Source organism: Alosa pseudoharengus, unplaced genomic scaffold, assembly GCF_046254945.1.
Source record: "Alosa pseudoharengus isolate Yale_2024_CS ecotype anadromous, Long Island Sound unplaced genomic scaffold, YU_APseudo_1.1 YU_APseudo_1.1_scf_24, whole genome shotgun sequence".
Taxonomy (NCBI): domain Eukaryota; kingdom Metazoa; phylum Chordata; class Actinopteri; order Clupeiformes; family Clupeidae; genus Alosa; species Alosa pseudoharengus.
Genome location: NW_027468689.1, coordinates 21,893,005 through 21,916,763, shown reverse-complemented (window position 1 = coordinate 21,916,763; position 23,759 = coordinate 21,893,005). Strand labels below are relative to the sequence as shown.

The following is a 23,759-nucleotide window of genomic DNA, read 5'->3' as shown; positions in this document are numbered from 1 at the left end:
AACTCAAAGAATATAACACTAGTAGTGCCACTGTGAAAGAAAAGTTGCTTAATTCAATTATGCCAAATTATGGAGAGACCTTGGATGCATGTAGCCTGCCTAAGTTAAACCTGAAACATCTGAAGCCATGTTCTCAGGAACAGGTGAGCAAGTTGTGTACACGGAGCACGCACACACACTCTCATACACACAGGGAGAGAGAGAGCGGGAGAGAGAGACCCAACGTCGATATTAGTGATGTAACAGGAAGCCACTGTGGTGGATCTCTTTCAAGCTACATCGGCTCCAGACCAGCGCACTGCTACAGTTTTGGATAGTTCACTTCTACACGTCGCCTCTGCATCAAGGTGAGGAAGAAGTATGATTTTAACATCAAATATGTCTACTTAAAATGTATGGTGATGTATTGTAGCGCTGTCAAACAGCAAACAGTGTCAGTTTTATTATACAGGTCAAAATATTGGGTAGAGCCCAAAATAAGGAATAGGATGTGAGGCACTTGCAGCAGTGCGTAGAGATCGCCGGCGTTTGTGTGTTAAGTTATAAAACAAAATCCCCACATTTGTATCAAAGTATTATCGATTTTAAATGCAGTTTGCCATAAGACAAATAGTTTGTCGGAGCAATATTAGTTATACAGACAGGCTGAACATATCAGATAGTTATTATGCTTGTTTGGAATCTGATGTTCAAACTTTTACATTTTTGTCACACTCCTGCACTGACAGCCATGTGCGGAACGGCTTACCTAGACTACTCTTTAACTAGGCTCCTTGCTTTCATGACAAAACAATAATAGTCAGTGTTATGGCCTTATCAAACCTGTTTCGATACCAACACCTAAGCTACCTGTTAGTGGCGTTTGGCTGTACAATATTCATTGCTGAGTTTGAAGCTGGCGAAAGATTTTGGTAGGAGCACCCTGCTGGTCCGCAGCTGACCATGACCAAGCGTAGAAGCACATCTGTGTGTCTGCCTCTAAACATGAACTTTTCTGTGGATTTCTTGGTTTTGTTTCTTGGTTTTGTTTAGAGGTTCGTGTTTGTTTGAAAGAAAGTTTGCTCTGGGCGCAGCCAAGTGGTTGTGTAATAATTAGTGGAAGTGCATATAGGGGGGCTTCCAGGAGTGGTGGCAATTAAAATTTTAACACAACACACTCTAACACCCACGGTGAAGAGAACGTGTGAGAAAGACAAAGCAGCTTTGATTTTTTTCTGAGAAGTGTTAATGTCATTTGTTCCCCTATTGCGTGATTCCTCTTAATGGACATTGAAATCACCACTGTTGAAAGCTCGGTAGTGGTGGAGCAGACCAATTATGCAATGTTTCCACAAAGTCATAAACAACCTTCATGGTTCCCCATAGTGAACAGGATTGGCATGACTCCGCTTACTGCTTAGCATAAAAAAAACGGTACCACGGATTCCGCTGGAGACCGGAGGAAACGGCACCACGGTCCTCGCCGCTCTCTCTCCCCTCAGGCTTGCTTGACCTGCTTCGCGCCCTCGCGGCTGGATCTCGCCCAGGTCTCCACGCTTGGCTGCGCGTGTTTGATAGCAGATTCTCCCTCCTGGCGCGGCAATATTGCTGGAGGTTCGCAAACAGATACAATGCTGTAGTTTTAAATATGAACCAGTCCTCACTGCTGGTATGTTTCTTTGTACAGTGTCCTCACCTAAGTAAACTATAACAGAGCCCTAGAGAAATAACTGGGTAAACATGGGTGCTTCTAAACATTTATCCTTGTGGTTGGAACCTGTTGTAGGCTATAGCTGTAAAGCATATGTCTAGTTTATCCATGAAACGTTGTTTGTTGATAGTATAAGCCATTTATCATAGTTGTTTGAAAATTCAACCATCATCATCGACTGAACTGTTCTCACACATGAATTCAATGGAGGACCATTGATGAAAGATGCTGGCTGAAGATTAGTGTATTGGTGACATACATGTTAGAGTCGTGAAGTCAGGAAAAATGGGTTGTTGGTTGCATTTTAGGCATTTGGCATTTTTTCCTTGTAGTTGTTTGAATGTAAAACCATAGTCAGCATTCAGTTGTTCTCACAAAAAATTGAAAGACTATTGATAAAAGATTGTTTATGCTGTTTGAGTGCTGGTTGAAGATCAGCTGATTTGTGTGCTGACAGTCTTTAGGTGATCTACACCTTTAAGAAGACAGTCATGTGTCAGGGAAAGTGTGCCTAACTTTGGGATGGAAAAAAAGAGACATAGAATGTTCTGACAACCCTGGGTGTTTCCCAAGTGGACGTGAGTTAAACAAACTGTCAGGGGCTGACACTGGCTTCCTGATTTACTGAGCATGGCTCCAGTGGGGGCAGGAGAGAGAATGTGTGTGTGTGTGTGTGTGAGACAGAGACAGTGAGTGAGAGAGAGAGAGAGAGAGAGAGAGAGAGAGAGAGAATATGTGTGGGAGTGTGTGTGTGGGAGAGAGAGAGACAGACAGAGAGAGAGAGAGAGAGTTTGTGTGAATGTGTGTTTGTGTCTATGACATTTCTCCATCTCTCTTCTCTGAACTCAGACTGGACAGGAAGGCCAAGGAGTTATCGGGTTTCGCCCCTCTGTTGTTCCATGGAGGGCAGAGCCCTTTTTTCCCATGCAGCCCTCAACCCAGCAGGCACCACTCTGGCCCCGTCTCCATGGATGTGTCTCTGAGAACCACCGGCCCTCTCACACTCAGGTCTCAATTGGCCTCTGCACATCAGCCACAGGGCATGGAGGCTGTGACTTCAGTACCATAGAACTTAAGGGTGCAGTTCTCGATTCTGGTGATAGGTTGTTGATATGTAATCAGCGAAGCAATTGTGAAGCAATGCTTTGACTGGCCGTAGAGGTCTGTGGCTCTGGCTGAGCCATTTTGTGTGTTTGCCATTGACTAGGCCAGAACAAACCATTTTTTTTCCCTTTGGAGGGCACACGCTGAAAGGATAACTAGACGGACGTGAGAAGAATTTCACTCAGTTTGACAAGAATACATTGGATTAAAATCAAGGACTATACCTTTACAGCCCTCCTCCCCATTCTTTTAAAATAACCCATTTGAACACAGTACTGGATATCTCTGAGCTTGTTTCCATAAGAACTGCATTCCGGATGTGGCCTCCCATCTGTGGATTAAATCTTCCCCCCATGTCTCTGAGTTCTGTATATTATGCTCTGTCATATGTGAGTAGGTTTTTGGACCTTATGGGGCCACTCGTAGGCCCACTGGGGCCCCATGACGGGCCTCAACCCCCTGCCTCATCAGTCCTGTTTCCTCTCGTCTCACTCCCCTCGTCAAGCAGGATTTGTTGTATTTACATTGAATTAGAATTCAACTAATTCAACTAATTTTGTTTGTCTGCATAGCACCAATAACTCTGACATTAATGTGTAACAAGAATTGGTATTTATACCCCTTGTCATCACTTGTCAGTATACAGGGTATGCATTTAGCTCTAATGCAGTACTCAGTGTATCTAAACCTGATAAAAGAGATCATTTACCTGCATGGTGCTATAAAATTATATAGTGCAGGCGTTCCGGCTCTTTGGCTATGTCAGAAATGTCATTCTCTGTTTTAATTCATTGTGTCAGTGTGCTCTACAGTTAAACTTTGTTATTTAAGGTAAAATAACTACAGTGTTGCTTAAATAAGGCACTCATTCCCATCAGTAGGCCTACATGTGCTGGAATCGAACCCATGACCTTAGTGCTGATAGTGTCTTTCTCTGACATGAGCACATGTTCACATCAACTCTCGTAAATCGCATCCTCTTTAAATGCCAATTAGTATGGTCATCACATATCAATGCACGCCCAAAATAGCCCAGTCAGTCGAGTAAATGTAATCTACAACCATGGCCTAATGCATGGAGAACCCATATCGGAAGACACATTAAGATTATAAAGAGAGCTGGCTGGAAATCGGATCATAATTGCAAATCACCAGCCCCAACAATAGTGGGCCTGAATGAAGCATCTGCTGCTGGGATGCATAAAAGGCCTGAACGGGTGTAATTCATGACGTGTTCTCAGTGGTGCTTATGCAGGTATGGCTGTCTACTGTTGGAATTATTCCCTCTTAACTCCTAAAGATCTGTCTTTGCCTCCGTTTAAGCATGAGTTTATTACTAAAGCTATCATATTACTGCCATTCGGGTTGGATAGGAGACGTGATTGTTATGCACACCATGTTCTTGATGCGGTTGCTCATCTTTTAGCTGCTGTACACATGTTAGTGACAGCACTTAGCGAGGTTAAATGACTGATATGATGTTCCTATTTTTCACTGCCACAGTGGATAGTGAACCAATACTAACCTGGGTCTCATCTCTTAACAACCATGGAGCCAGGCAGTTACGACTGTTCTCTAAGTGATCTTACGAAGCTTTGTTAGATATTTCTGTGCATTTCTCGAACATGCTTGTAGCATGAACGCGTGTGCACTGCTCTTAAGAAGTTAAGGGAGCTGTCCATGTAAACAGTGCTGAAAAATATTCTAATTTGGATGTTATCAGGTGATATTAGTTGCCATTTGAACTTCATAGGACCTACACGTCTTACTTGACTACATGACTTAAAGATGAAGAAAGAAACATAAGAAAAAAAGCATATAACTTAATAAACCCTCCCCTGGTATGCCTATGACGCACACATACAGAAATATGGCTAATTAGATTGAAATTAGATTATTGGACTATTGTTTGTTGCATGATGCGGGAACATTTGAGGCTTAGGCTACTCAAGCTGTCCAGTGTTTTGGGTGTCATTGAAGAAGGAACTTGAAGAGGAAGAGGTTGATTAAGACTAAATAATATAGGTCTATGACTGATTTTGATGCAGCACAAGTCTTGTAGGTTTAGCCATAGGCTATGCCCTTTACCCTGCTCTCCCCTATTTTTTTAAATAAAAAAATCTACAAGCAAATTGAATTAGAACTATTCCGCCAAAGTCTCATTTCATAACATTGCCAATTATGTCCATTTTAATCATATTATGGGCATGAAATATAGCTTTTTTCAGCTAAAGCTGATTCACTGCCTTTGAATATGAAGACAAAAAATGGGAGCATAAACAGTAATGTTAAATGTATTCTTACTGTAGTTGTACAGTACAAGTCCCTGTATGTCCTCTTGGTGACCTCGGTGAGAGGTTCATGTTAAGGCGCTCTGCAACACACATATGGCCTGTTGGTCTCCAACAGGTAGCTTGCGAGCTACCAGTAGTTCTCCACCTGTTTCTAAGTAGCTCTCCAAAAGGTTTGAGGAAGATGCTCATAATTCTGATAACCCAGTCATTTGGGAAACATGTTAAAATTCCTATGAAATGAAATTCACAGTCTACAAAGAGAGAAGGTAAATGAGTTGAAAGGAAACTTTAAAAAGCATACAAATCTTATTCAGCGATTTTGGGTGGAGATCAGCTATGTGAATACATGGCATGCTACCACTAACGTGAAACCTCTCGGCCATGTCAATTTTGTCAATGTAGCTCTCGGAGGAAAAAAGGTTGGAGACCCCTGTCTTGGGGTATACTTGAAGTGGCTCTTTCCCAAAACGATAAATCAAATAAGAATAAACCAATCACAGTTCCACTAAAATTAGCTCAATGGTGTTTTATGCCCCCAACTTCATCTTCCAGGGAGCGCTGCCACCGCTGACTTAAAGGCACCTAATCCTAAACCTAACCCCAACCCTAATCCTAACCCATGCCTAACCCTATTGCCTTCCAGGCAGCACTGCCTTATGAAGACAATGTTGACCTTGAATTTCCTTACTTTGAATTTCCCCTTGGGGATCAATAAAGTACCTATCTATCTATATATCTATATATCTAGCGTTGGGGGCATAAAACTAACCTGACTCTCGCCAGATGAATTTCGTTCCGCTTAGCTCCGCCTAGCTTCACTCACATCCATCTGGGACCTCTTCCATTGAGAGTGATTTCAGCACGAGATTGTATGGTAGAGCCAATCAGGACGCAGGGCGGGAGTTTCATAGATGTGACATAGCGTAGAAGCGAATGTGAGACTGTTATCAGCGTCACGGGTTGGCTTCGATGTGAGTGGTTGAAGTAGCACGTCAATAGATGACGGACAAGTGGCTTATTCAATCATATGCAAGCATTTTTTGATTAGGCCCAGCCTTCTGAAGCAACACTCCAATGGATTGGTCCCAGATGGATGAGTGGAGCTAGGCGGAACGAAATTCATCTGGCGAGAGTCAGGTTAGCATAAAACACCAAGAAACCTAAAATTACTGGAAAACAAAATGAAAAAAAAATAAATATAAAAATGCATTACAATGGAAGATATAGCGTTTTGGAATAGAACTCTTCACTTCCTTTTTGATCAAATGCGTTGCTTATGAAACCTTGCTTCAGTACTACGCTGTCACTGGAGGTCTACACTTGAGGGTAGGGTAGACCACACAATTCAGACTCATATAAAGTCATGCAAATAAATCCGGTCTTGCATTACTGTTGCCCCTAATGTTCGTGTGAGTGTTGCATCACCTTTGAGGACATGCCTGACCTATGCACCAAACGGATGCAGGATACACATGACAGTCGTGGCCTACTGGTTAGGCCTTCGGCTTGGAACCGAAAGGGTTACCGGTTCGATCCCTGACCAGTGGGAATGGCTCAAGTGCTCAGGGTTAGTGTGTGCTTCACCTCACTGTGTGTTCACTAATTCACGGATGGAATAAATGCAGAGACCAAATTCCTTACATACGCAAGTATACTTGGCCTAGAAACCTGATTTACATTTACATACGCATTGTTATAAATCTGTGAGTGTTTAATGATGTTCTTCAGCTACGATGGTTTGGGAAATGCTCCGTAAATTGTAAGACACTCGTAACAGGGACTTAACAAAGTTAACAAAGTTAATGTACCGTAAAACTCCAAATAATAGCCCGGGCTTTTATTTTCCCAAATCGCCAAATTTCACCGGCTAGTATTAGAGACAGGCGTCTATATGAGACAGGCCTTTAATTCCCTTTACACAAAACTTTTCCTCTGCAAAGATGGAAAATATTACCAAATTAATTATTTCAAACACACTGAATGTCTACCTATATGACTAGGCTATCTAATGACAATTACGGATCATCATGCATTTAGTGTTGAGGTGTTGTTCATTGAGTGAGATACAGTAAGATCCAAATAGCGGGGATAGCCAGAACAGATTAAACACTTTTTAATCAAACGTAATTTACAAAGAGATCGTATCACACTGAAAGCATATATTTTGTCACTAGCAACCTAGCCTATATCGTCCTTTGTCAAATGCAGTTCCATTATCAGCCCTGACCAAAACCATTCAGTAATTATTTATGCAAAAATGGAACGTGCGTAATGTTGCATTCTCCCTCCTTTTCAGCACGAATGAAACAGCATGAGAGAACATGAACCATATGCTTTCTCCCGTATTTTATTTGGCAAATTTGGCAACAGTCAGCTTACATTTCAAATCATAGCCTACTTCTTTCTCTTTATCGCCACGGCAGTACATTTAGAACAAAGAATAACATTCGCGAACCTTTTTGTTTTGTTGCCAGCATAAAAACAAGCTTACCATAGGCCTATCCGCAAATTTTAAACACAAGGGATGAATTGAACGATGACGAAGTCGGACATATAGGCATAGCTCATATTGAAAAAAGTTATAGAATTTGGAACCCTAGCTTTTTTCCCACCGCAGTCTTTTAATGGCATCTAATCATAACGTTAGCGTGCGCAGTCTGCACCATACTCAAGCCCAAATCACACCAAAGATTAGCAACGAGATGAGCTGCAACATTCTATTACAGCAACTTGATGCAACATTATAAAACCTTGCAAATGTGACTAGACATGGTGAATGCTTTGCGACAGCTTGCAACGACGTGCAGCATCTAATTCACACCCAATAAGACGTTCTAAATGGAACGCGATCATAATTAAGACAAGAAGATCTCCAGTAGATGTAAAACTACGACACGCATTGACAGTGAGATGCCGCCGCTGTTTGTAAGATCAAAATAAGACGTTCTAAATGGAACGCGATGTAATTAAGCTGTTCAATTATTTTCCATGCGTCTTGGAGAGGTATGTGTGCTGACTGGGAACTCCTTTCTGCAACGGGCTTTAAACAGACGATCTGACGGGTTTTAATACAACCCGGAACTAAAAAACAGACCAGGCGTCTATTGGAGACCGGCCTTTAACCCAAACCTGTACCCACGCCAGGCGTTTAAAAGAGACAGGCGTCCATTTGGGACTCGGCTATTATTTGAAGTTTTACGGTAGCCTACTTAGGCTTTTGATGGTTTTGGGAAACTTGGCCTGATTTAGTACAGTACCAGTATATTTCAGTATCAGTAGGGTCTAGTGGAATATTGATTCATCCCAGGGGATAATCACAGACCATCTTGGAAACAACAGTTGTATACAACCACATATTGAAAATTTCCTTCTGAAGCCTCTGATGTTGTTTTCTCCCTGCCCATGTGCTAGATTTCCTCATCAGGAGATGAGCAGAGACACAGACTCTCAAGGAGCTCTTCATGCCTTTAGATGCTCCAAAATGATACTGCTTGGATGTCAGATCCCTCATCTCAGATCACCCTATGTATGAGTTACAGTCATTGACAGGGGTTCCCCCAGATACAGCTCTAAGCGTAATAGTGGGTATCTGAACATGGTTAAGTAGAGGTCTAAACTAGAGCAGGCAATTCTAGGATAGTGGTGTTGTATGAAAGCAAGCATGCCAAAATGAAAGCCTAGTGTTATTGCCATGCTACAGTGCATTGGGGGAAACCCAGATTGAAAATCCACTCTGAATACCAAATCCAATCTACTGGCAGGACGACTAGACTAGGTCTGCCCAGAATTCCATTCTTTGGTGTGGATATTTGTGGCACTCTTGATATGCAAATATGCTCTTTAAAAGGACCTAGACAAAAAAAAAAAAAAAAGATTCGGGTAACATCCTCTGTTTGCTCATTGTCTGCCGTCTCCACTTCTTGGAAGCCTGTTCAGTCTCAGCTGTAACAGACAATACCCAGTGGGAACTGCTCGCATATGGCTGCAGTCATGTGGTTGGTGAGGAGAGAGACAGGAAATGTTTCAAGGCCTAAAACAAAGGAATCACATGGCCGCTCGTCCTCCACCACTGGGCATGCCAAAAGCTCTTGATTTAAAAGGGAAGCGACGGCAAGGCCACGCAGATGTCACAGACACTCAGGCCCAACTTGGAGTCGCATGCATGTTTCCCCACGGAAAACGGTTTTCACGGGCGGGGACGTGATTGGAACAAGGGGGTGTGTGCACACAAGAATGACTGTACCTGTGTGTATACTAAAAACTTTTATGGGACCAGAGAACTCTTCACTGCCTACAGAACTGTTTACTTACAGGCGTATCCTGACACAAGTCTGTTAAGCTCTAGCCAGGACAACACCATACCGACTGTCAAATCGGGATTTAGAAAGGGTCCAGGGATCTTTCATTCACTTCCAGTTTCCAAGGAGCATAACCAGTTGTTAAATTAAACTTAAATCACAACTTTAAACTGTTACCAAGTACAGCAAACACATCTTTCTTGTAAACTGAAGTTTTAACGGTTTGAAGTAGTTTACTCAGTTTCAAAGAAAACACCTGTCCATGTCATTTAACACTTATACCATCAGAGCAGCCATTGATTGTGTTGGAACAACAGCGCTGCTAGCTGTACACTGTAAACCCAAACAAACTCATAACTATTATTTTTTTCTAACTCAAAAATGCAAAGTCTAAAGAGCAACTTAACTGTTTTGAGTGTTACCTAGATTACCATGATCCTTTGCAATAACATTAAAATGATCAAACAGTAATTTTGATATGTTTTTGCTCATGCTAATTGCACTAAAATGCTAAAATGATTTGGGAAATTTCTCTTTAGGCTCTGCTTTGACATGTATGGTTTATTCCCACCATAAGTGAGTCACACCATCACTCAAAGTCAACCTAAACAAAAGATAAGTTATCATAACTCATTTGTTGAGAGTATAGGTTATCTTGAGGAATTGACTTCAATCTTCAACCCTTTGCTCAAGTAACACCTAAGTGACAAAAGAGTTGCAAGATGGTCACCAAATGCACTGACCTGAGTGCAGAGGGCAGTTATTTCACCTCTGGCAATGGAGCTGAAGTATCTCATTTGGAAATTAAATTGTAGTTCTATTTTTTTACAAAGCTGTGGATCAAATTGTAGTAATATACTTGTGTTTTGGACTGGCTTTGCATCATGTGCACTGTGGCTTGTAGGTCATTTTCTGGGCATGGAAAATAACAGGTTGTGGTTAGGAGCAAGCCCATGAAATCATCATTAGTGTGTAGAACCCTTCCACTCTACTCAGTTCCTCAGTGTAATCTCATTCACCGCACTGACAGCTTGAAATGTCAAATTGCCAGAGTCATGGGCAGTGGCTACCGACCAGCAAATTCTTTTCATTTCTGTCACGAGCGAGCTGGGGAACCCCACCCTCCGCATCTTGTCAGACTTCATCCGTCTGCCTGCATGCAGTGACAGTGAGCACTGTCATGGGTAATAAGCCAGAGTGATGTCATAAAGCATGCGTAAAAAGGTGTGTGTCAGGTTGCCCCGGAGATGGAATCAGAAGCAGCTGTTGGGGCGGGAGCTAGACCTTGGGAGAAGGGAGAGGAAGGAATACAGAGTGATATGTTTGTGTTTGCGCCTTATGGACACTTAGTAATCACATACTCTTAAGACATGCCACCAGCACCAGCACCACCCACGCTTGCCCACCCGCCTTCTCACCACAATAAACGGAAAAAGAATGTGAAAGTTCGACAAAACCAACAGAGCCGAAAGAAAAAACAATGAAATATCACCAAAATTGGCCAAAACAAATCAAAGCTTTTGAACATTTGAGCCCAACAAGTTCCTCACTTCCCACTGTGAGGAACTCCCAGAGAACCTGAAGCCCTCTTAGATCGGAGTGAGGCATTTGGAAAAATAAACAAACAAGTCTCCCACCTCTCAGTTCTGGTGGTGCTGATGTGCTGACCTTTTAACATTGGTCCACGGAGAACAGATATAAAATAGCAATTTTGGCTCATTCTGGCATATTGTACATTTTATGTTTATTAATGTGCAACGTCCATGTCAAATAAACCTTAAATAAAATAAATAAATAAATAAATAAATAAATAAATGTGCTGGCTCTGCCCTGCTGCAGTCGGGCCTGTTGCAGTCTTGTCCCCTTCCGAGTGTCCGTCTGCTGGCCGATTGAGTGATCATGACACTGCGTAGTTGGCCGCCCTCCACTGTCCGTTGGCCCACAGTGCTCTTTTGCTTACCAAGCCGCTGGCTGGAACACGGGGCCAGCGGGTCAGATGTCCCCAACTGTTTGTATCGGGATGCGAGGAGTTTACTCGCTCCAGTCCAGTACGATCAACAAAAACACTGAAGCGATCGCATAACCTGGGCAACAGAGAGGCTCAGGGAGAATGTTTGGTTATGAAAACAACGGCCTCACTCAGAGGAATGTGCGTGTATATTCAACACAGCTTGAACAGTAATGGAGACTTTTATGTGTTAAAAAAAGCCTCTCCTTGGGTAGCTCTTTTGTAGCATTTGAATCCAGTGACCTGCACAAGAGATGAAAGATGAAAGGGCGAGTGGAATTTTTGGCAACACTACTCTTTAAAAAAAAAAAAAATACAACATTTGGGGGACTTTTTAAGCCTTTAATTGGACAGTGGATAGAGTGACAGGAAGCGCGTAGGAGGGAAAGGTGGGGTGGGATTGGGAAATTACCCTGGCCAGACTCAAAATTGGGCCCCCCTTGGGCACATGGACCCAAATATGGTATGGCCACTGCAACCAGTTGCGCCACAACGCCCTCCATCGCAACACTAACTTGACCCTGCTTCATAAGATTAGCATAAACATGTTTTGGCAGATGCCATACACGTCATGACAGCTATGTCCAGTGATTAGACTGTGGCATGTCACCATTAAGGGAAGTGGCCATGACGGCTCTCCAAATTGTGTTTTCCATAACGGCTGAATATCATGTGCCATTAGGCTATCATAGTATCATGTAGTCATGAAAATGATTTATCATGATATAATACCGTTACATCATTGGGCAATGATTGTTATGATTATTTATGACAACATATTGTATGACAACTGCCATGACAAAGATTGTGACATGCTGGTGTGTGTGTGTTATGAAGCACAGTTCAGGGAAAGTGTCACTGAATTTGTTGGGTGTTTCCTCTCTGTGAAATAAAAACACTACGTCCTTGTTGTTTATTGTTTCGGGGGGTTGGTATTCCTTGGGTAGAAGTTCATCTTAGCAATTCTGACACAGGGACCAAATTCACAAATTTACAGTGTTTCCCACAGAATTGAATTCCATTTGTGGTGATTGGTTTGCAGAATTAACTTGAATACAACAGTTTTTAACAAATTAGCAGAGCGTGGTTATGTTGCTAATCAGATTTAAGCACAATTTAGTACATCCTGGAAAATCATTGTGTGGTGGTCAATGTTGATATTGTGGTGGGCCGCCACAAATAAGTCAATGTATGGGAAACACTGACTTAAAAAACTTTCTTCAAGTGGTCACAATCTAGTCTGTTGAGCAGCTCTATCATGCCTCAAAGCTGTAACTGCCCTGCCTGTGTTACTACAACCTGCTTAACTTTAGATGTTTAAATTGATGTGACCATGATGAATGAATATAAATATTCTGTGTATATCATACAGCTATGTTATTTACAGATATTTAGCTCATGGGTGAGGGATAATGTTGATTTATAAAGAAAGTGAAGGAAATACCCGAAACATCTAGTTTTGCACCTCATATTAAATACAACTTGAGACCCAGTCAACCCTTGAGTCTTGCTTTTCAGGTCTTACTGTGAATCAGGCTAGTGCTTACGTAACGGCCAAAGATGGATTGCTGTTGGATGATCCTGCTTCCTTTACTGGCCTTGGCCCCCAAGGTACAATTTTATTCTCATTCATTTTAATTAAATGTCTTTGGCAGTCTCCGCGATGTCGCGTTAGTACAATGTTTGTTCAGCTAAAGCGGTGGTGAGGGTTTTTGCTCAATGATTGTTTATTTGTCTTCGCCTCATATCCAGTCTGGGTCACTGAACTTTCCTGTAGACTGAACTTTCCTTCAAATTGTTATGTAACACTTTATTTCCTTAGACTTACCATAGTTGGATCTTAAAGGTTGCATTGTATGGTTGTCTATACATTTTATTTACTCTTTGCAGTATAAAGAGAAGCAGGTGTGGTAATGTAAATTTTTACTTGAATAATAATTATAACTGACAGAGCTCGGTTTGTGACTACAGGTGTTTGTTGTGGCCCACCAAGATGACAATAAGACTGGCATCGGCAATATTAGAAATAAGATTGTCACTGCCCAGTTTGAGTGCTATCAGAAGATCACTAAGGACACTAAGCTTCACAGGCGAGGTAAGACATCTCAAGTCTGATTTGTCGCCCACAGGTACAACAGTAGATAGATTGCTGTTCAGCTGTTGGGAGATCAGGGGTGTGGTAGGGAAATGTACAGTGCCATTACTTGTAGCCCCCTTAGGACTGAAAAATAACAAAACTTCAGGCGGTCTGAACCTATACAGATGTTCAGTCCCATTTGCAATGATGTGTGAAGTTTACTTCACTTGTGTAACTGCCACACCCTACATTACGTCAATGTATAAAATGTTATATTTATAAAGTGTTATAAAATGTGTAGAGAAATGTGACAACTTAAATGTTTGTTATATTAGTGTCAGCAAAGAGCATGCAGCAGCTATGCAGCTGTAACTCCCTCCAAGCTGCTTTACTCTTTTATTAAGTACACCCATGTGACAATCCCAGGGAGAATAATTTGAAAACTTCATTTATCAAAACAGCAAACACAATTCTTAGATGGTGTCTCTGAATAACTTTTTTTTTTAATCCGGTAAGAATCCATAAGGATGCAGACTGTAAAAGTACCATTCTTTGTTCCACTTGAGTTTGACCTGTGAGAGAACACAAACCTTTTTTATTCCTGAGGAACCACTGTTTCCCAAATCCTTCCACCCAGAACCTCTCAGAGCATAATGGGTTTTTTTTTGTAAGCTATGTGTCGTGTAAGGCAGCTGGGATACCATTTCAGACATTAGCTACAGAGAGAACCACTTTGTTATTTACATAACATTCACAACTGAGTCTATAAAAATGTGTACAAGACAAAAAGTATTACTCTGATCTAGAGCACATATTCACATCAGTCCAGAGTGAGGACTTCTCCAAAGTCCGTCAGCCACACTCTGGCATTATATATTTTAATGTTTTTTTTTTCTTTGTTTTTTTTCTGGAACATTCTCCAGTGTTGGGAGACTCTATGTGTAATAGCACTTGGGATGGATGGCTCTGCTGGAATGATGTGGAGGCTGGAGTGACCTCAGAGCAACACTGCCCAGACTACTATCATGACTTTGACCCCCTAGGTGAATCACCTCTCCATCTAAATGAATCTCTGTCTGTCTGTCTGTCTGTCTGTGTGTCTTTGTATTGTTTGCACATCTCCAGAACTGCTCATCCGAAAGACTTTGCATGGGATTTGAAATGAATGGCTCATTTATTTATATATTTTTGTATTTTTATTTTTTATTATGAAGGATAACATGTAATGAAATTTTGTTCTACGTCACAGTCAGTACATATGTCCAGAGTACACACACCAGAACACCCTCACAAAAGTTTCTCACAGCAAAGCTATAGGCCTACCTTAGTGAAGGATGTTCTGGGAAATACCCTAAAGTGTTAAGGTTACAAATGTCATAGTGTAAAGAAAGATATGGTAAAATCACACATTACCATCATGCCCTCTTATCAAAACACAGTAAATATGTTAATATCTTAGCAAGCAATCAAACACAAATGTCTTCTGTTGTAATGAGTTTTAAGCAATGATCTATTATCACATCACAGAGGTCATAGGCGAATAGAGGCCCACTGACGGTTGAAGTGTTAAACCATCTCTTTCTTGTCTTATTTCTTTTTTAAACACAGAGGTGGCAACTAAAATCTGCACAGAGAAAGGGGAGTGGTTCCAGCACCCTACAAGTAATAGAACGTGGACTAACTATACTCGCTGTCATCTCCACACCCACGACACGAGGAAGGTAAGCCTCTCAAGGCAGAGGCAGATGAGGAAAGTCCATATTCAGACGATACAGAGCTATATCTAATATATGACAAGGGCAAAGAGTGCTCAAGTGCCTTTTTGGGAAATTGAAAGTCCTCAATAAAATAACCACTACTCTGTGGAGCTTTCATGTTTTGTTTTTTTGTAATTGTTTTATACATACGCTTTGGACAAAAACGTCTGCTAAATACCATAACCATAACCATAACCAAAAACCTTAATAATAGCTTTGTAGACGAGTTAGCTTTGTAGACGAGTCTTATTATTTTGGACTCTGTGGAGTTGTATGGATATGGTCTAATGACTTTGAGTGAAGAGAAACCCCCACTTGTACAACTGGAAAACATTATCTGTGCTCTATTTTGAAAGAGACCCACCCTTTCCTTTAAATTCCAGAAGAACATTATACATAACATTATAATATGTCATCTTAATACACAGTATATGAATTGATCATGTCCACTTGCTGTTAATGGTTCCTCTATGTCCTTTTTTTCCCAGACAACACTAAATCAGTACTACTTGGTCCTCATTGGCAATGGTCTGTCACTGATATCCTTGTTTATATCACTGGGAATATTTTTTCATTTCAAGTAAGTCTCTTAGGCAATCTTAATGAACATCACATGGCTATAATTCCACACGTTTATCAACATATACAGTGACATGCATAGCTACATGGAACAGTTCACCATAGTGTTGAAAGCTTATGTTCAGTGATCTCATTCACCATATATCACAAAATAATAAATCATTGTTTTGTTTTGTTTTTGTCCTTTTCCATTTTTCTAATAGGAGCTTAAGTTGCCAAAGAATAACACTCCATAAAAACCTATTCCTCTCCTTCATATTAAACTCAGTGTGCACCATCATTTTGTTCACGGCAGTGGCCAACAATGAGGATTTAGTCCACCAGAACCCTGTGAGTGTCTTACTGAAATGTGTGTTTGTTATTGTGTCTGTATATTATAAACAAGCAGTGGAGTGGCTATGTCTGTTCTCTATGTGTCTCTAAAGTATATTATGTCATACTTCATGTATTAGTTAACCCTTTCCTAACCATGGAGACTAATAGAGCCGGTGTTGATATCAGGTTTCTCTGGTGCTAAGTGTATGTACAGTATCGTAACACCTAGGGTTGCAAAGGGGCGGAAAATTTCCGGTAAATTTCCAGAAACTTTCCGGAAACTTACCATGGGAAGTTAAGCTGGGGAATTTTGGAAATATTCCAAATTGGAAACTTTAATGGAATTAAAGGTAATTATGGGAATTAATTGGAATTCATGGTAATTAACTGTGAATTTTGGGTAATTCATACAAACTGTTTCATATATAAACAAACATTTTGTTTCGTAATAAGCAATTGGATTTGAATGTTTGTATTTTCGCTTAGCTTAGCATGCAAAGTTAACTAGCATGCTAGCGGGAATCCCATTCTCTGCCTATTGTTTACTAGCATGCTAAACTAGCAACACTGAACTGCCCAAGATACACAAAACCACTCAACAACAAAATCCGATTGGTTGGAACCTTTTTTTCCATGCACATGAACGCACCATAGGTTTCCTTTATGTCTAGCCTATGCTGATTGCTGTGTGCATGTGACTGACTGATGTGCAGGGTACAAATTCGACTGAAATTGCATTAAATCAGGTTGTTTTAACTAATATTATGCTCTAGATGGGGTTTTGTCCACTACATTAAAGTTCCCTGTTATAGACTAACTTTCCATATTAAAAATTCCCAGTTTATTCCCATTAATTCCCGTTTATTCCTGTTAATTCCCATATATTCCCGTTAATTCCCATGGAAAGTTTCCAACTTTGAAAATTCCCGGAATTTTGCAACCCTAGTAACACCTCCATTTATCACCCATTTCGTCCAAAAATTCGAAAACAACAATGTACAAAATAACATTTGATAAATGAACCGTACATTTTTCAGTAGCCATAGGTGTGTAGATTTGAACAAAATCTGGTTTGGTTCTTACCGGGGCTTTTACTGCCGCGCTCAGAGGTTAGTGTGGCCTGGTGGGTCGTCTACTTCCAACCTTTTCAACGGCACATGAATGGTTAGACTGAGAATTCTCGTCGCTACCTCATAATTCCACTGGAGCTCCAAGCGGATTTGTACACGCAGCCTTACAAGACTGTTTATAGCTCTTTGAGTCACTGTAAAATGTAATTTTTGGTACATAGCTAATTTAGATACACTTATGGTGTGGGTGCTTGCGTTTCTTTAGGAATCCGCTGTCTTGGTTTGTATAGAAATGAATAGTAAGTGACACATACACGTAAGAGGATGGAAACACAGGACTCATGGTAATAGGGGGCAATCCGATATACTCCCCCTTGATGTGACACCTGTCCATCACAGGTGAGGTGTTAATATAGAAGTGTATAGTAATTGGTAATCTGTTTGCATTTGGACCTCAGGTGAGCTGCAAGGTGTCTCAGTTTCTGCATCTCTACCTGTTGGGCTGCAACTACTTCTGGATGCTGTGTGAAGGCATCTACCTGCACACGCTGATCGTGGTGGCGGTGTTCGCCGAAAAACAGCACCTCATGTGGTACTACCTGCTGGGATGGGGTAGGTTCACAGACACACAGAGCCCCGCGGCAAGAATAGGGTGCTAAAGTTACACTGAGTTTCTCAAATATGATAGGGAAGTCAAGCACAGCCTGTGTTTGCTTGTCTTTGTTGTATATTGGTTTCCAGGAGGTTCCGGTGTTTATTTTAGTCCTTGTGCTTACGTGTGTTTTTTTGTGAATGTTTCTCTCTGTCTCTCTCTCACTGTTTGTACGTGTGTATGTGTTTTTGTCTCTCTCTCTCTCTCTCTCTCTCTCTCTCTCTCTCTCTCTTCCTTTGTGTGTGTGTGTGTGTGTGTGTGTGTGTGTGTTTTTGTGTGTGTTCTCTCCAGGGTTTCCTCTCGTACCGGCACTCATTCATGCCATAGCACGGAGCTATTACTACAATGACAAGTGAGTCAGCCCAGTACTGTATCTCATACTGCCCAGTACTGTATCTCATACACTGAAACAGGACATCTAGAGACTCTCTGCTCCCTCCAGACTAGTTTCATATTACTGGAGAGAATGATACTGAAAGAGTCCATCATGAAGACATCAACATGACTGGCAAAAGCCACTAAGCTGTGAAACTAGTGCCCTGATACCAATCCCTAGAATGGCTATATTTCTCAGTGACAGATGATAAAAAGTTTATGTTTGTGTTCTGTGTGTGTGTTTTCCACCCTGCAGTTGTTGGCTGAGCTCAAGCACAACTCTGCTTTACATTATTCATGGTCCAATTGGCGCAGCTCTTTTGGTAAGCTAAACACACACACACACACACACACAAACACACACACACACACACATACACACACACACACACAAACACACACACACACACACACACACACACACACACACACACACACACACACACACACACAATCTTTCTGTTTTTCAATTTTTTTCTCAACAGTGCTCTGTAATTTTTTCTCTCTTACTTTCATAAGCCAAGTATGCTTCGATCCCATTCCCCTCCAGTTCTGTGTGCTATATTCTGTAATGTTTGTTCTATATTCTATAGTCTGTTCAATCAAGGCTTTACTTTAATCTTTAAAGTATGGAGATATGCAGCTCCTCTTGTCCTCCTATACTAATGTATAATGTTATTTATTTTTTGCAACGGTATTTACATAACATTTGAAATTGTCTCAAGGCTGTTTACTGTGCCTGAAACCCCAGTGGCTGAATTTGTTGCATCCCTGAAGACACATGACAGTCTGTATCCATAGCCTGCATGAATAGACACCCAATTTGATTTGCCTGGGTTGGCAATAAGTCTATAAAAAATATGCCTATGGGGTTCCACCACCCACGACTCTCTGATGTGTATGGATATCATTGATTATATTAAGCCGGTTTGAATTTTACTCTTCCGTATATTTTTTACAAAGGAGAGACAATGTAATAATTGGGTTATGGATCATATGGATTAATCATAGGGTTATGGATCATGACTGCTTCTTCATCTTTTTCTTTTTCATCCTCTTCTTTTTCTTCTTTTAAATATGACTGTTATTATAAAGTTATAAAGTTCTACTTTGTTTTGATTGACATCATATACTTTGGCTGTAGGTGAACCTGTTCTTCCTGCTCAACATCATCCGGGTTCTGATCACCAAGCTGAAGGTGACCCACCAGGCAGAGTCCAGTCTGTACATGAAGGCAGTGCGGGCCACTCTCATCCTGGTACCACTTCTTGGGATCCAGTTTGTGCTGGTCCCGTACAAGCCAGTGGGCCGAGCCTCCTCAGAGATCCACGCGTACGTGATGAACATTCTTATGCACTTTCAGGTGAGAAAACACAACACAACACAACACAACACAACGTTTCTAACTGTGAATGTATGTTCAGTACGTGCACATACACATGCGTGCAAGCCCACATGCATGTACACACAAACTCTCTCTCTCTCTCTCTCTCTCTCTCTCTCACACACACTCTCACACACACACACACACACACACACACACACACACACACACACACACACAGACACACACACACACACACACACACACACACACACACACACAGACACACACACCCTGAAGCCACTTAACTTCTCCCTCCCCAACTTATCCCTCATGTCGCGCTGAACACACAGTGAAACTGGATTGTCCACTGAGAGCTTTAAGCAGGAGTTCAGTTACAGTATGAATGTTTATACTAGTCCACTTAGTATGTTTTTACAGTAGACAGAATCTGGTTGCACCTATTCAGAAAACTTTACTTAAAAACCTTCCGGAATGTGGAACATTATTCTTTGGAATATGAAATGATGGAATGTAGAATATTTAGACAAATTGCTTCAGGGATCACAAAAATGTACTCTGATGTTGGTGGCAGATAAGTTGTCCAAAAAATAACTTCACTCATGTAGTGCTTACATTAGGCAAATATTTAGCACATTTCAGGCCCTCCAGTAGAGAACTTCAAAAGTTTAAATGACCAGGAGACAACATTCTGAGGACATTGTAACACTTTTATTTACTGTGATTAACTATTGTGTTCCTCCTTTGGCCTCTTTTCACATTTCACTCCCACATGAGCCCAGAATGGACACAGACGACATAATTTAGGTCTGTGTCAGATTTAATCTCAATCGACAGCCTACAAGCTCAGTGGATCTGTGGTTAGTTTGATCTGTGGTTAGCCCCTTGACCTCTCTACATCTTTTAGAGAGAGATTTTGCGAAAACTGTGTGAGTGTGTGATATGTTACATATGAATCACAAACAGGTGTACCTCTCATCTGGTTTGAGCTCATTTGTTTTAGAAGAAATATGGCTGTTCTCTAAACATTAAGCATATGAGAGGTTTTGTATGGAAGGGCTAGAGTGATAGGTGGATCTCCAGTGGATCACCTTCAGGGGTCTGTGATTTCTATTATCTATATTTCTTCTCATAGAGAATCACATGCATACAACCCAGGATATATGCCTTGAAAATAGCTATGCATTTGGTTTTGACTACTTTCTACTTTTCTTTGTGACTAGGGGCTTTTGGTGGCCACGATATTCTGCTTCTTCAATGGAGAGGTATGATTTACCAAAGAGTACTTTCTCTTACCCTCACCCTATAGCACTTATTTACAATAAGACAAGTAGCAACCACCTATAACTGTAAATGTGCCTTTGAAAGCTAACTGTGTGCCTGTGTGTGTGTGTGTGTGTGTGTGTGTGTGTGTGTGTGTGTGTGTGTGTGTGTGTGTGTGTGTATACTTGTGTGTGTGTGTGTGTGTGTGTGTGTGTGTGTGTGTATATATGTGTGTGTGTGTGTGTGTGTGTGTGTGTGTCACATACTTCCATCAATGTTTGGATCTGTAAATTCCCTGTGTTAAAGTCCAAATAAAAGCATTAAAATATGTGTATATGCCGCTCTCTCCTTCATAGGTCCAAAGTGTTCTGCGGAGGCACTGGAACCAGTACCGCATCCAGTTCCGGAGCACGCTGGCCCACCCGGAGGCGCTCCGCTCGGCCTCCTACACCGTGTCCTCCATGACCTCCTCCATGACGGAGGTCCACCGCTGCTATAGCATTGACGGACACACGGAGCACCTCAATGGCAGGGGCTACACCGACATCGACAACACCACCATCTTCAGGAACGAGAACCTCTATGCCTGAGAAACCACCTGAGGCTCCTGAGGTCACACCTGGGCACTTCTGGTTGGGAAGAGTGAAGAATGGAGAGAGGACCTTAGTGAAGACTTTAGGGGTGGGCTCTTAACTGCATACAGTCACTGCCACGGATGCTGCACTTATACTGTGACTGATCACTTTGATGGAGGAGAAAGACTACATTTAAATATATGTTTTTATGAAAGTTACACGTTTATAAACGTGTATACACGTTTGTTTTGTGGCCAACACCAGAGATCGCACTTACATTTATGGAATGTTTTTGTCATGAGGGTCTCTTAGCAATGACTGTGCTTTCTTGTCGAAACCGCATGCATTTTTTTTAAGTTACTCATGCCACAGAATCTTGGTGTCTTTTATAATAGTATGCCAGTTAGTGTTATTTCAGCACTGGATGAGTGCTTAGCACCAAAACATGTGGAGGATCCACTAATAGAAGATATGTTCTACTGAAATAATTCTCCAAATAGCAGATATCACAGTACTGATGAGGAGCCTCCTCAACATTAATAGGATTTGAACTTTAAATTTAAGTTATTCATGTCAAAGTACCGGCACTAAATAGAAAAAGATTGTTAAATGAATTAAGATGTAACAAAACATGTGGAGGATCAAAGAAATCAACGATGGACGGATTATTAACCAGAAATACTGTACATGAGTGGATGCTTCAACAACCTCTAAAAGGTCCCAAAGTCTGATGCACACCTTGGAAACTGGAACTGCAAAACTACTGGGACATATGTATCAACGTTGCCATTTTGGGATATTGGAAATATTCTGGACTGCCAGGAAATTGGCTATACTTGGGAAGGATTAAGATGGACTTTTGGACTTTCTTTTGGACTCGCAATAGGATTGAAAACCTTTTTTCCTTTTTTTTTAAAAAAAAAAGGCAAAATACTGCAAAGGGAAGTTGTGAGTCAAGCATAATTTGAAGCCTTTGGACATGCTGGCCGGTACATGCCAAGAACCTGCTGGTCAACAAGTCCATTTAAATTGGGTGAAAACACAAGGAAATGCATACCTGACAAGCCAATAGCTTTTTGTGCCAAAGCAATTCGAACACAGAGGGATTGAAGAGCCGTTTGTAACATTGGAAATGAAGAGGAACGTCTGGTAGCTAACTCTCTCCTAGCAGCACTTTTGTAAAGATGAAGAAGTGACCTTCTGTCTACCATGGAAGGTAATATAAAAGTTGATCAAAGCATCCTAAACAGTCAGATGCAAGGCCAGCAGGACTTTTATATATACCCCCCCCCCCCTTTCCTCATACCCCTTTTCCAGCCAAATAATGTCATTGATGCATCTCTCTTAAATGGAAGCTGTACACCCCATAGCACTCACCTTTTTTATTCAGTTAAAGAAGTGAAATGTGGAATCCATCTTCATGCCTCATATCAGTTAGACTAGTATAGTATAGTATAGTATAGTATAGTATAGTATAGTATAGTATGTATGTTGCTCCTCAGATATCTGTTACATCATGGTTTCATTGAATTGTATCTTTATGTCAGGCACATAAACTAACTTCACCGTGATTACTCATTGTCAGTTTTTAAACTGTCACAGTTGCCTCTTTTGAAATGCTGGAAAATGGAAGATGTATGTATTTGTTCATGAAAGAGTGTACAGGACACTACCTATGATTTTGTGTGTGTGTGTGTGTGTGTGTGTGTGTGTGTGTGTGTGTGTGTGTGTGTGTGTGTGTGTGTGTGCGCGCGTTTGTGTGTGTATTCAGTGGTGTACATATTTATTTGTTGTATGCTTAAATGTAATCCGTCATACACAAAAGTGCAGTATATTCATATGAATATCTAAACATCCATGGTATTTAATTATGTATCTAAATGATTATACCATAACATAATGTTGTTGTTTTAATGGGTGTTTTGGGTGTGAAATGTTGTCTAATGCTTATTATCATTTTGTAAGTTGGTTATATCACGACCCTGTCATGTGAAATATGATGACAGATCAAAAAAAAGGAAAAAAGGACACTGACGTCATGACACGCTGGATTTATGGCTACCGGCCGCCATGCCAAAGGGTGTGTGGACCATTTTTTTACATCAAAACCACCAAAATCCTGCACTGTTCCTTTTGGATTGGACATCCAAAGCCACTTCCTCTAGCGCCTGAGGATGTCCCGTGTTCAATGTCAGCGCTTTCCTTTGCCACCTGTGACATTTTGTTTGCGGGGAAAAAACTATACTGTATGTCTGTCTGTATGTGGAAATAAGATATATTAAATTATTGTCCTCTGGATCGGTTTCGTCTATCTCCGCTCCAACAGCCTCATTTTGTACTTGATTTTAAGATGATGT

At 41.1% G+C, this 23,759-nt stretch overlaps 1 protein-coding gene across 2 annotated transcripts; it reads left to right on the top strand.

Annotated features, from left to right (window-relative positions):
* The first annotated feature begins 126 nt into the window (after nt 1-126).
* On the top strand, nt 127-23,713 carry calcrlb (calcitonin receptor-like b). Of its 2 annotated transcripts, XM_076303467.1 has the most exons (13): nt 127-347; nt 12,913-13,005; nt 13,366-13,489; nt 14,395-14,514; nt 15,080-15,192; nt 15,717-15,808; nt 16,011-16,137; nt 17,651-17,804; nt 18,136-18,196; nt 18,476-18,542; nt 19,364-19,582; nt 20,788-20,829; nt 21,184-23,713. In XM_076303467.1, the coding sequence occupies exons 2-13, from the start codon at nt 12,955-12,957 to the stop codon at nt 21,415-21,417; spliced, it is 1,404 nt and encodes a 467-aa protein (XP_076159582.1). In that variant the 5' UTR covers nt 127-347; nt 12,913-12,954; the 3' UTR covers nt 21,418-23,713. The 2 variants fall into 2 exon arrangements, with proteins under 2 accessions (XP_076159582.1, XP_076159583.1); XM_076303468.1 differs by lacking the exon at nt 127-347 and having other exon boundaries at nt 11,783-13,005.
* The last annotated feature ends 46 nt before the right edge of the window (nt 23,714-23,759 follow it).